The 14,688-nt window shown below is 34.8% G+C and overlaps 1 protein-coding gene across 1 annotated transcript in view; it reads right to left on the bottom strand.

The window, feature by feature from the left end:
• The window catches only part of CCDC7 (coiled-coil domain containing 7), a 149,520-nt gene that overhangs the window by 104,219 nt on the left and 30,613 nt on the right, over window positions 1–14,688 (bottom strand). Inside the window, exons 4-5 of the mRNA XM_032593856.1 lie at window positions 1,821–1,841; window positions 1,457–1,489 (exon numbers count right to left, since the gene is read on the bottom strand). Of these exons, the coding sequence (XP_032449747.1) occupies window positions 1,457–1,489; window positions 1,821–1,841 (54 nt within the window). The remainder of the gene's footprint in view (window positions 1–1,456; window positions 1,490–1,820; window positions 1,842–14,688) is intronic.

Genomic DNA, 14,688 nt, shown 5'->3' with positions numbered 1-14,688 from the left:
AATTTAGGAGTTCTAACCGGTGGCTTATATATCAGGCATTTCAAGTGACTCGTTGAGAGTGTAAATGAAAATGGGACTGAGGGAATATAGGTTTGAGATGATGGCTGAAAAGGATTGAAATTCATTTCAGAAATGCAATAGAATTGCCAGGCAATATTCAAAATAATTATGTCTGAATAATCATGTCACTTTCTTCATCATTGTTTTACAACTAAGCTAAAGGCCCAAAAAGTAAATATTTGCATTTATTCAAGTTTAAGTTTTGTTAGATAAATGCAATGAAAAGAGAAAGAGGTAAACAATATTAGGAAGTTAAGAAATTCACTGTGATTAAGTACCTACTGTCTAAGCTAAAAAGAAAAATAAGTAAAAAATACTGCAGGAAGGTAAAGGAATGAATGAACCAGTAGTCTTGATGAAGTCAAAGAATGGCCAGAATAGTATTTAAAGCAATAATTGATAAGTCAGAAATTTTTAGTTCAAGAATGAGTTGCCTGGGGGTGCCTGAGTGGCTCAATCGGTTAAGCATCCAACTTCAGCTCAAGTCATGATCTGACAGTTCGTGGGTTGAAGCCCCACGTCTGGCTCTGCACTGACAGTGTGGAGCCTGCTTGGGATTCTCTCTCTTCCTCTCTCTCTCTCTCTCTTCCTCTCCTCCACTCATGCTCCCTCTCTCTCTTTCAAAATAAATAAATAAACTTAAAAAAAAAACAGCATAAAGTCTTTCCCAAAATGGAATTAAAAACCCTTAAGGTTAGAGACTGATAGTTTTCAAAATGGTCATAAAACATCTGAAAATCTAAAGTATAAAAAAAATCATGACAATAACATTAAATTTAAATAAAACCAATATAAAATTTTATAAGTAAGCATATTATAATATCATACATGTTTTTTAAATACAGGAGAAAGGTTTAAGCTGATATAAGTTTTTCCTTGTCACTTACTTTTTTACATAAATTAGGAAAGAATGATAATTAAATTTCCATTATTTATTTTTAAGAGAAAGAATGTGTCAAACTCAGAGCATCTCAGATACATGCAGGAATGTAGTGTGTAATCAAGGAGAAACATTTTATTCTAACCTTTAGTTCCTTCTCTACCTAAGTCAAAAGATTATAAACAATAGTTATTCAAAAAATCTTAACTAATTTCAAATTGATTTTCAAATGAGACAAAATATCAATTTAATTCACAATTAAGAAATGTTAGGGGCGCCTGGGTGGCGCAGTCGGTTAAGCGTCCGACTTCAACCAGGTCACGATCTCGCGGTCCGTGAGTTCGAGCCCCGCGTCGGGCTCTGGGCTGATGGCTCAGAGCCTGGAGCCTGTTTCCGATTCTGTGTCTCCCTCTCTCTCTGCCCCTCCCCCGTTCATGCTCTGTCTCTCTCTGTCCCAAAAATAAATAAACGTTGAAAAAAAAAAAAAATTTAAAAAAAAAGAAATGTTATACTTACCTCCTCCATCTGATTGACCTGTAGCTGAAACCACTTAAAAAAAAAGAAAGAAAGAAAGAAATACTTATTGACAAGTTATTCAAACATGTGGGTGGGTACAGGTATGTGTGTATGTGTGTGTGTGTGTGTGTGTGTGTGTGTGTGTGTACTTCATCTATCAAATATTAGTCATGAACCAAACATCATTTATCCTAGGGTTCAGAATGGGGCTAATGCAACATACAACTGGAATGTAACATTTTAAAATTTATATAGTTGCAAGTTTGGGAGTTCTTTTTACTTCCTCATAGAAACCTCTTCTTCATTAGTGTGTATTTCTGTATTATAATTTCAGTAGGCTTAAACTGTAATATATTGAACATACCTTAAAAAGAGATTCCAAAATCTGGAAAATAAAGTTTTAATTAAAACATTTAAATATAAAATTATTCACTATGTTATGATATGATAAATTATTTAATTCTCTATAATTTTCAATAAGAAAAATATACAAATTATTAAAATAAAACTATAAATCTACAATCCAAGATAACATTTTTATAATTACAGATATAGTTTTTAGTACATCATGCATAGACAACTCAGTTCTAGAAAACTGTCCACCATTATAGATATATAGTATGATACCCAAAAATAATGTACATTTTTTATTTCATATATTAGTTAATATAAATAAGGAATAAAATTAAGATTCCTCTTGGAAGAGATTTTTTTCATAAAGCATAGAGTATTTTTTTCATAAAGCATAGAGTATAATAATGAAAAGCATTATCATAAGAACATTATGTCTTCAGTAAAACTTGCTCTGCTGAAGGGCCTAAAAATTGAGATACAAAATATTATACTACTACTTGATATTTTTAATAGGAAATGCATACAACTGGTTTGGGAAACTGTGACAGAAACTGAATATCCAAAATGAATCACACAATCCTAAATACCAATATTTACCACTTAGAAAATATAATGTTTAAATGATTATATTTGAAACACACACAAAAGCCCATTCTATCACATCCAGATAAAAGTTCTGAATTACATTGTTAAAAAAAAATTACTACATTCATTAGGACAGGAAAAAAAAGTTACTTAAGTGAAAAATCAGACTAGTCTAAACATTTTTTTTGCCATACTAACACTAAATCAATAGTTCAAAAAGTGTAGTCCCCAAACCAAGAGCATCAGCATCACCTAAACAATCATATTTGTTAGTAATGTAAATTCTTAGGCCGCATCCCAGCCAACTGAATCAAAAACTCTGGGAGTAGGGCCAGCAATTTGTGTTTTAACTGGCCCTCCAATTGATTCCATTGCATGCTAAAGTTTGAGAATCACTGTGCTAAATAATAAGAAATCAAAAATCTAAGCAAAAAGGGCTGAGATCCTCAACAAAAAATACCAAAGTAAATAAATATCCATGTCTGAAGAGAAATATTTTTAGTTGCATAAGGATTTAGAAACTAATGTTCACTGAGGCACACTACCTTGGAATAAACTCATTCTTTCCACTATCAAGAGATTCCAAGGTTCTCAAAACCTCCTTTCCTATCTCAGAAGATGATAGGAAACCATCATATATCAATTCACTCATTCATTATAGCCAGAGTTCAACAATTATTTAAACCACTAAAAGCCCAGAGAACAAAGGCTTTCTCAACTACTGAGGAAACCTACATCTTCAGTTCTAGTAATGCTGAACCTAGAACACTACTGATAAAAGTGGAGAATGAAAACGGACCAGAAGTGAGGAAAATCAATTTTACACAAACACTAAACAGAAAATGAAAATTCTATGAAAATGTAGAGGAATGTATATAAAGTTCCCAGGAAAAATATTAAACTTATATTCTAATTTTATTTATCATTTAAATGTGAAGCCAAAATGAAACTGTTTTCAGAAATTCAAAGGCTCCCAAACGATTTCACCACACATTCTAACCTAACAAACAACAAAATTTATTCTTAGAAAAGTAAATGTAAGAAAAAACTATAGGCAAGGTAATCAGTATATACCTTACTCTTTTGTTTGTTTCAAGTTTTTATTTAAATTCCAGTTAGTTAACATATAGTGCAATATTAGTTTCAGGAGTAGATTTAGTGATTCATCACTTACATGTAACACTCAGTGCTCATCACAAGTGTCCTCCTTAATACCCATCATCCATTTAACCCATCATCACCGCACCCACGTCCTCTCCAGCAACCCTCAGTTTGCTCTCAATAGTTAGGAGTCTGGGATGCCTGGTTGGCTCAGTTGGTTAAAGAGAACAACCTTTGGGGCGCCTGGGTGGCGCAGTCGGTTAAGCGTCCGACTTCAGCCAGGTCACGATCTCGCGGTCCCTGAGTTCGAGCCCCGCGTCAGGCTCTGGGCTGATGGCTCAGAGCCTGGAGCCTGTTTCCGATTCTGTGTCTCCCTCTCTCTCTGCCCCTCCCCTGTTCATGCTCTGTCTCTCTCTGTCCCAAAAATAAATAAAAAAAAACGTTGAAAAAAAAAAAAAAAAGAGAACAACCTTTGATTTTGGCTCAGGTCATGATCACACAGCTCATGAGACTGAGCCCAGTGTCAGGCTCTGCACTGGCAGCATAGATCCTGCCTGGGATTCTCATTCTCCCTCTCTCTCTACCCATGCTCACTCTCACTCTTTCTCTCTTTCTCTTAAAATTAATAAACTTAAAAAAATTATAATTGACTCTGTTTTATGGTTTGCCTCTTTCTCCCCCCTATGTTCATCTGTTTTGTTTCTGAAATTCCACATGACTGAAATCATATGGCATTCGCCTTTCTCTGACATTTCATTTAGCATAATAGTCTCTAGCTCCATCCATGTCATTGCCAATGGCAAGATTTCATTTTTTTGATGGCTAATATCCCATTGTGTGTGTGTGTGTGTGTGTGTGTGTGTGTGTACCACAAATTCTTTATCCATTCATCAGTTAATGGACACTTGGGCTCTTTCCATAATTTGGCTAGTATTGATATATTGCTGCTATAACATAAATATCAGGGTGCATGTATCCCATTGAATTAGTATTTTCATAGTCTTTGGGTGAATACCTAGTAGTTCAATCACTAGATCTTGGGGGTAGTTCTATGTTTAACTTTTTGAGGGACCTCTATACTGTTTCCAGAGTGGCTACATCAGTTTGCATTCCCACCAACAGTGTAGGAGGGTTTTCCTTTCTCTGCATCTTTGCCAACGTCTGTTGTTTCCTGTGTTATTAAATTTTAGCCATTCTGATAGGTGTATCTCGTAGTTTTGATTCATATTTCTCTGATGATGACTGATAGTGAGTACCTTTTCATGTGTCTGTTAGCCATCAGAGTAAATACCCTACTCAAAAAACTATTAATGGGGCTGGCTCTCAATGCCACTGTAATAAAAAGCTTCCTAATGAAAAGATGGCACAATATTTTTAAGTGAAATAATAAGCTGTAACTAACTTTCAGATAGGCATAGTGTGTCACTGAAACCAAGAGAAGAACATTTCAAGAAGAACAAAATGTTCAACAGAGTTATATTTGCGGAGTTGTCAAGAGTCATGAACAATGAATTTAACACCATGGAGTTAGGGAAGCAGTCATTACTATCATTACAGGACTAGTTCAAGGGACTTTGGGGGCAGAAGTCAAACTGAAGTATAAATGAAGGGGAGAAAAATTAATATAAGTATTAACAAGAGGACTATTTGGGAAAAGGTAGAGCAATATAGGAAAGCACTAGAAAAAAATGTACACTCAATGGAAGGGTTTTATAAAACTTTAAAAGCCAACAAACATTTTATTTTTTCCTATGACATTAACATACCAAAACAACATTCCCTAGTTGCTAAAATTTTCTAAAAGGGTAGAATATATTTTGATATATTTATAGGCTCTTTGTATATCCCTCTGTGTGAAATGCCTTTTTATTTCCCTTGAGCATTTTCTATTGATTTATCTTATACTTATTATAAATAAATGTTATTTGTATATTCTGGATAATCCCTTGTCACTTATATGTTATCTAAGCACTTTCCCCTATTTGAACCTTCTCTTGTACATCTCTTTATGAATCTTTATACAATAGAGGTTTTAATTTTAATATAGTTGGATTTATCCAACTTTCCTTTTATGACATATTTAATCTTGTAATTATTCATTTCTCTAGGTCATAAAGACAGTCTCTAAATATTGTTTCTAAATATTTTTGGTTTTTTCTTCTACATTTAGGTCTTTAATTCATCACAAAATGGTTTTTTTATATATACTATAAAGTAGGGATCAACTTTTGTCTTTTCGTTATCCCAGAGCCATTTATTATACAGTAATCCTCTCCTTGCCCAAAGTTTCACTTTCCAGTTTCAGTTACCTTTGGTCAACCACTGTCCAGAAGCAGATATCCCTGCTTCTGACATATCATCAGAAAGTCAACAGTAGTCTTACAGTATGTCATAATGCCTATATCATTCACCTCGCTGCATCTCATTAAGTAGATATTTTATTATCTCAATTATAAGAGAAAGGGTTAAGTACAGTATAATAAGATATTTTTAGAGACCTCATTCACATAATTGTTATTGTTATGTGCCCTAATTTATTAATAGTTGTTGTTACTCTCTTACTGTTCCTAATTTATAAATTTAACTTTATCATAGGTATGCATGTATAGCATAACACACAGCATGTATGTGTGGATGTATGTATATGTGTATGTGTATGTGTGTGTGTGTGTGTGTGTGTGTACTATCCATGTAGGCATCCCACTGGGGATCTGAGAACATATCCTCCACAAATCCACAGATAAGGGGGGATTATGTACTGTACTAGAGGTCATTAGTAACATATTCCATATATGAAAGGATCTATTTCTGAGTTTTTATTCAATTCCATTGGTCTATCTAGTCTTGCACCAAAAGTACACAATTATAATAAATATAGCTTTATAACAAGTTTTGATATCTGCTAGGGCAAATTGTCTCATTTTGTTCTTTTTCCTCAGACCTCATTTGTCTATTCTTGATCCATTGAACTTCTATATAAAATCCAGAATCAGTTGTAAATTTGCATCAAATAAGACCTATTTTGGGTATTTAGAGAGTGATGACAGCAAAAATGGTGGAATAGGGAACTCAAAGGGCCTATCCTACATGGAAACATGAAAACATGAGCAAAAACTGTCATGACCAAGTTTTCAGAACTCTGAAATAGTCAAGGCTTTACAGGAACCAAGTAATGCTGAATAAATAAAAATGTGACTTAAACACTGTAGGAGAACTTTGTGACATTTCAACAGTCTTGCCCTCCCCTAGTACAATGGTAGTCATAAAGTTGACAACCTCCATTTCTGATTTGGGTATGTGGTTCTAGAGGAAACAAAGATCTATTGCCAAGGAACTGTGTTTGTCTGTTTTGACCTTTCTGAGGGTTCTCTGAAGGACTTGCAGCTTTTGCCTTTGTTTCGTCTAGCTCAGAACTCTCTCATGGCAAAAAACAAACAAACAGCTGAGTGGAGGGAATTACTCAAAAACACTGAAAGGAAAATGAACAAGCCACTGCTCCCTCTAGAAAAAGATTGCAGTTGTGGCAAATAATATACATGTCAAAAGCCTAGAAGAAAAAGCTATAGCAACAGTAACTTTGGAAAATAAGGATTTTGAAAAGATCCCATATATAAGAGGAATCTAGTGAGCCACATACTTACACTGGCCAGGATTCATGCTCACAAAATATCTGAGTGACACTAAACTTTCACCTCCGGCTTATCTTTAGCTCAACGCAAACAAAAAATGAAGGCTAACTCAAGATTTGTAAACAGCTTAGCTAAGTTTTGAAGGAGTGTCCCAACACAGATCTAATCTTAAAGGAACAGGAAAAATGTTTTTCTCCTTTTATTTTTTGTGGCTCAAGGCATGTAAGAAAATCTTTGTCAAATATACTACCTGACCACAAGCTAAAGGCACAGAAACTTGAGAGATGAAATATATCAAAGAATACAGATCTTCAAGATACTTTATTTTTATTGTTTTGTTTATTTTAGAGGGAGAGAGAGAGAGAACAAGCAGGAGAGAGGGGCAGAGGAGCTTGACATGACCCTGCAATCATGACCTGAGGTGAGTTGGACACTCAACCAACTGATCCACCCAGGCACCCCTCAAATAAATAGTTAAAATTTCTGATTTCCAATCTAGATTGCAAGGAGTCAGATCAATCACTCTGTCCTAACAATAAAAGCTGAATGAACTGAAAATCAACAATTCATCTTATGTCCATCACAAAATTGAGCAAATCACAGAGCAAATCACAGCACCAAAAATGGAAGAGACAGACAGGTGATACTGAGAATCATAAATTCCCAGAGCAGAAATCCCTAAGAACAAATCTCCCCAAATTTGACATGTAAGTAGGGATTTATATGAAGTAAAATGACCAAGAGATCTTTAATAAGATTAACAACTGTTTTCTTCTCAGAAACTATGGACATCAGAAGGTAGCGTGATGGCATATTTTAAATGCAATTAAGAAAAGAAGACTATATGCCAAGTGTTATATACCTGGCAAGATTATACTTCAAAAATGAAGGAGAACTTAAGAAAAGATAATGCCATAATTAAGTGTAAGAAAATTATGGATAAAAAATTTAAAATATGACATCATATACATAAACTGCAAAGGAGGGAGTAAAAAAGAACAAAAAGAAGTTTTTTAGAATGTGTTTGACTTAAATGACTAGCCACTTAATACAGACTGTTATGTACTTAAGATGTTATATATGAACTTCATGCTAACCACAAACCCAAAATCTATAAAAGATACAGAAAAAAAAAGAGAAAGAAACCAAATATAACACTAGAGAAACTCATAAATCACAAAGAAAGAAAGAGAAGAAAGAACAAAGCAGAGAACTACAAAAAAATTAAATAAATTTTAAAAATTAAATAAATTTAATTAATTAATTAATTAATTAATTAAATGACAATAAGTACATACCTATCAATAATTACTTTAAATATAAATGGCCTAACTTGTACCCCAATGTTTATAGCAGCACTCTCAACAATAGCCAAATTGTGGAAAGAGCCTAAATGTCCATCGACTGATGAATGGATAAAGAAATTGTGGTTTATATACACAATGGAATACTACGTGGCAATGACAAAGAATGAAATATGGCCTTTTGTAGCAATGTGGATGGAACTGGAGAGTGTGATGCTAAGTGAAATAAGCCATACAGAGAAAGACAGATACCATATGGTTTCACTCTTATGTGGATCTTGAGAAACTTAACAGAAACCCATGGGGGAGGGGAAGAAAAAAAAAAAAAAGAGGTTAGAGTGGGAGAGAGCCAAAGCATAAGAGACTCTTAAAAACTGAGAACAAACTGAGGGTTGATGGGGGGTGGGAGGGAGGGGAGGGTGGGTGATGGGTATTGAGGAGGGCACCTTTTGGGATGAGCACTGGGTGTTGTATGGAAACCAATTTGACAATAAATTTCATATATTGAAAAATAAATAAATAAATAAAATAAAATAAAATAAAATAAAATAAATATAAATGGCCTAATTCTTCAACCAAAGACATAGGGTGGCATAATGGATTAAAAAATATATAAGAACCATCTACATGTTGCCTATAAAAGACTCAACTCAGACCCAAAGACACATGCAGACTAAAAGTGAAGTGATGGAAAAATATTAACCATACAAATGGAAGCAAAAAAAGAAGTAATATTTACATCAGGTAAAATAGTTTTAAACAAAGACTAATAAAATACAAAAAGGGCATTACATAATAATAAAATAAAGAGAACAATCAAACAAGAGAATATAACAATTATAAATATGAATGCACCCAAATTAGAGCACCTAAATATGTAAAGCAAATATTGACAGACATAAAGGGAGAAACTGGTTATAATACATTAATAGGAGGAGACTTTAACATCTCCTTACATCAATGGATAGATCATTCAGGTAGAAAATCAATAAGGAAACAGAATCTCTGAATGACACATTAGACTAGTTGGACATAACACATATATAAAGAACATTCCATCCAAAATAACAAAATACATATTCTTCTCAAGTGCACATGGAACATTCTCCAGAAGACATCATATTAACATATGACACAAAACAAGTCTGAATAAATTTTAAAATACTGAAATCATACCATGCATCTTTTTCAACCACAGTGGTATGAAACTAGAAATCAATCATAAGACAATGAAAAGAACACGAACATGTAAAGGCTAAACAACAGGCTACTAAACAACCAATGAGTCAATGAAGAAATCAAAGAAAAATGTAGAAATATATGGAGACAAATGAAAACACAATAGCCCAAAATCTTTGGGACACAGCAAAATCAGTATTAAGAGGGAGATAGTTAGCAACACAGGCCTACCTCAAGAAACAAGAAAAAGCTCAAAAGCAATCTAACCTTACATTAAAATGAGCTAGGAAAAGAACAAACAAAGCCCAAAGAGATTAAAAGTAAGAAAATAATAAGATCAGAGTACAAATAAATAACATAAGACTTCTTAAAAAGGAAAAGATCAATGAATGAAACCAAGAGCCGGTTTGTTAAAAAGATAAACAAAATTGATAAGCCCTTAGCCAGACTCATCAAGGAAAAAAAAAAAAGAAAAACTCAAATAAAATCAGAAACAAAAGAGAATAAACAGCTTACACCACAGAAATACAATGCAATATAAGAGAAAACGATGAAAAATTATACATCAGCAAATTGGACAACCTAAAAGAAATAAATAAATTCTTAGAAATTGAATCAGGAAGATAGAAAAATCTGAAGGCCAATTACTAGTATACTAGTAATGAAATTGAATCAGTAATCAAAAACTTGCCAAAAAAATAAAAGTCTAGGACTAGACAGATTCATAGGTGAATTCTGCCAAGCACTTAAAGAATAGTACTTATTCTCATACTATTTCAAAAAATAGAAAAAAAGAGGAAAGTTCCCAAATTCACTTTATAAGGCCAACATTATTCTAATATCAAAATCAGACAAGGACACCACAAATAAAAAAACTATAGGTCAATATCTCTGATGAACATAGATGGAAAAATCCTCAGCAAAATACAGGCAAACCACATTCAACAATACATTAAAAGGATCATTCACTGTGATCAAGAGGAATTTATTCTGGGGGTGCAAGAATGGTTCAATATTTGCAAATCAATGTGAAATTTCATATCAACAAAAGAGAAGTATTAAAATCCATATGATCATCCCAATAGGTGCAGGAAAAGCATCTGACAAAAATCAACAGCCATTGATAATAAACTCTCAATAAAGTGGGTTTAGAAGAAACATACATCAACATAACAAAGGCCATATAGTTAAAAAAAAAAAAAAGGAAAAAGAAAAGGGAAAAAAAAACAGGGCCGGGGAACCTGAGTGGCTCAGTCAGTTAAGCAACCAACTCTTGATTTTGGCTCAGATCATGACCTCACAGTTTGTGAGATTGAGCCCCGCATCAGGCATGGAGCCTGTTTGGGATTCTCTCTCTCCTCTCTGTCCCTCCCCACTCTCAAAATAAATAGATATTAAAATTTTTTTAAATGGCTAACATCATACTCAATGAGGAAAAATTTGGAGCTTTTCCCTTAAGGTCAGGAACAAAACAGGATGTCTACTCTCACCACTATTATTCAACATAGAAAGAAGTGTTAGCTATAGCAATCAGGCAAGAAAAAAAAATGCAAGGCATCCATTTTGGTAAGGAAGAAGTTAAACTGTCATTATTTCCATATGGCATAATAATACACACAGAAAACTCTAAACTATTAGAACTATTAGAAATAAGAAATTAATTCAGTAACATTGTAGTGTATAAAAATAATACTCAGAAATCTGTTTCATTTCTATAAACTTATAGAAATTAGCAGAAGGAGAAGTTAAGAGAACTTATAATTATACCAAAACAAAAACTAAATACCTAGGAATAAATTTAACAAAGGTGGTGAAAGACATGTACTATGAAAACTATAAAACACTTATGAAAGAAATGGAAGATGACACAAACAAATGTAAAGATATTCCATGCTAATGGATTGAAAGATTTAATATTCTTAAAATGTCCATACTACCCAAAGCAATCTGCAGAGTCAATGCAATCCCTATCAAAATACTAACATACTAGCATTTTCACAAAACTAGAATAAGTAATCCCAAAATTTATATAGAACCACAGAGTGCAAATAGCCAATGCAATCTTGAAAAAGAAAAACAAAGCTGGAGGTATCAGAAGTCCAGATTTCATGATACACTACAAAGTGGGGCAGCTGGGTAGCTCAGTTGGTTGACCATCTAACTTAATTTCTGCTCAAACTCTTAATTTCTGCTCAGTGATGATCTCAGTGTTGTGGGATCGAGTCCCCCATCAGAATCCATGCTGAGCATGGAACCTGCTTGAGATTCTCTCTCTCTCTCTCTCTCTCTCTCTCTCTCTCTCTCTCTTTCTCTCTCTCTTCCCCCCCCCCCCCCCCCCCACCATGCCCTTCTCACTGCTTGCATTCTCTCTGTCTCTCTAAAAAAAAGAAAAAAAAAAAGATACACTACAGAGCTGTAGTAATGAAAACAGTATGATACTGGCACAAAAACAGACTCAGAGATCAATGGAACAAAATAAAAAATCCACAAATAAACCCTGCTTATATGGTCAAATAATCCACAACAAAGAAGGCAAGAATATACAATAGGGAAAGACACTCTCTTCAATAAATTGGTGCTAGGAAGACTAGAGAGCTATATGCAAAAGAATGAAACTAAATTTTGCACAGCTAGAAAATTGATCTGAGGATTAACACAACAATCTGCATAACTTGAGCCACAGAATTCAATAGGTACACAGCAGAGAGGTGAACTGGGAGAGAGAAGAGCCACAGAGGATAGGGAGCTGTTTTTGCAGATAGAGGAAACAGAAAAGGGGGGAGAGTGCAGGAAAAGCACTCCCCCAAAAGTAGCTGCAGAGAAAGAGAAAGAGTGGAAATACCCACAAGTGACCGAACAAGAAAGGGAGAAAGGAAAAAGGAGACAGTTTCAATACCATTAGCACTCTATAAACAGAGGAGCACAGAGTCTGGAAAAAACTCCACAGCTCAATACCTGATGGAGCTCTGGTGGGAAGGGTGAATCCTCAGGAGCAGACAGTGAGGTCCGAGGGGTCTACAGCCCACATGGGAAGAAGTGGTTCCCCTGCCAGGAGGGAATTTGGTAGAAGCCACAGAGCCTCCCTACAGGCAAAGGTCCCAGCGGACCCCAGAGAACAGCCATGTTTGCTGGTATTGGAACAAAGACACCAGGGTGCTTCAGATGAAACCTGGCACTGGCTGTGTGTTGTGTTTGCCATAATCTCTGAACCTCTGCTGCCATGCAATCACAGGAACTTTTTCTGGGGCAAGTAGGCACCATCCACAATCTCTGAACCACTGCAAAAGCACGACCACACAAAAGTTCCCAGGGGCAAGCCGGCAGCCAGCCATTGTCCAGCAAGGGCGTCCCCTAGAGGGTCAGATTGGATGCTGCAGGGCTCTCAGAAGTGAGGGGTATGGAAACACAGCCCCATATGAGATATAATTCATGAGGAAGGTGCCACCTGGCAGGCTGACAGTTTGGATATGTACAGTGTAGAAATAGGAAGTGGATGGAAACTGGAGACAAAGGAGGGGTACTTGATGACTGGTTGTTGAGAACACAGAGTTCTGACATCAGAGACTAGGAAGCTGGGTGACATCAATTAAACCTCTCCCATGCATGCATGCCACACCCCAGTCACCTAAGCAGAGCCACATAGTGGGAGAACAGAGCCATTACACCAAGCCTCATCCAACTGTGCCAACCAAGCTCAGACCCTAGAGCACAAGTCTGTCTGCCTGCTTAGTGTACGAACTATAAAGTGCTTCATAGTTAGACTTCTAGGGGAAACTGGATGTAATTTTATTGGGATTTCATTCTGTTTGCTGCTCCATCTATTCATTACTTCTTTATTCTGTTTTCTTTTTTTTTTTTTTTCGTTTCATTTATTTTTCTTTTCTCATTCTTGGATACAGAAAAAGAAAAAATTTATTTTTATTTTCTGTTTTTTTAATTTTTTTAATTTTTACTATATTTTTTTATTTTTGGAAATGTTTTATTCTATTTTACTTTCTTCATTTCATTTTATTCTATTTTATTATATACTTTTTCAAAATTTTTAAGCATATCCTTACTTTTCTTTCTTTCCCTTTTTCCTCTATTCTATCAAGCTTCTTTCAATAACCAGATGAAAACACACTAGGATCTAGCTTCCTTTATTTAACTTTTTATGTTGTTTTTAATTTTTTAATTTTAATTTTTTTATTTTATTAATTCTTTTTCTTCCTCCAAAAATGACCAAATGAAGGAATTCATCCCAAAAGAAAGAACAGGAAGAAAGGACAGCCAGGGACTTAATCAACACAGATATAAGGAAGATGTCTGAACTAGAATTTAGAATCACAATAATAAGAATACTAGCTGGGGTTGAAAAAGCATAGAATCCCTTTCTGCAGAGGAAAAGGGGTAAAATCTAGTCAGGACGAAATTAAAAATGGTAAAACTGAGATGCAATCTTGAATGGATGTCATTGCAGCAAGGATGGATGAAGCAGAGCCATGAATCACCAATATAGAAGGTGAAATTATGGAGAATAATGAAGCAGAAAAAAAAGAGGAAAACTAAGGCAAAACAGCACGGCATAAGAATTAGAGAACCCAGTGACTCATTAAAAAGGAATAACATCCAAATCATAGGAGTCCCAGAAGATACAGAGAGAGAAAAAGGGGTACATGGTCTATGTGAGCAAATCACAGTGGAAACCATTTCTAACTAACCTAGGGAAGGACACAGACATCAAAACCAAGAAGCACAGAGAACTCCTGTGCTTCAACAGAAACTGACCATAAACAAGGCATATCATAATCAAATTCACAAAATACATAGAAAAGGAAAGATTTGTGAAAGCAGCAATGGAAAAAAGGTACTTAACCTATAAGGGAAGACAGACCAGGTTCATAACAGACCCATCCACAGAAACTTGGCAGGCCAGAAAGGCGTGGCAGGATATATTCAACATGCTGAACTGGAAAAATATACAGCCAAGAATTCTGTATCCAGCTAGGCTGTCATTAAAATATTGCTAAAATGTCAATACTACCCAAAGCAATCTACACGTTCAATGCAATCCCTATCAAAATTGCACCAGCATTCTTCT

This window comes from Lynx canadensis, chromosome B4 (genome assembly GCF_007474595.2).
Source record: "Lynx canadensis isolate LIC74 chromosome B4, mLynCan4.pri.v2, whole genome shotgun sequence".
Classification (NCBI taxonomy): Eukaryota; Metazoa; Chordata; class Mammalia; order Carnivora; family Felidae; genus Lynx; species Lynx canadensis.
The sequence above is the reverse complement of the archived record's forward strand: the minus strand, read 5'-3'. Positions and strand labels throughout refer to the sequence as shown.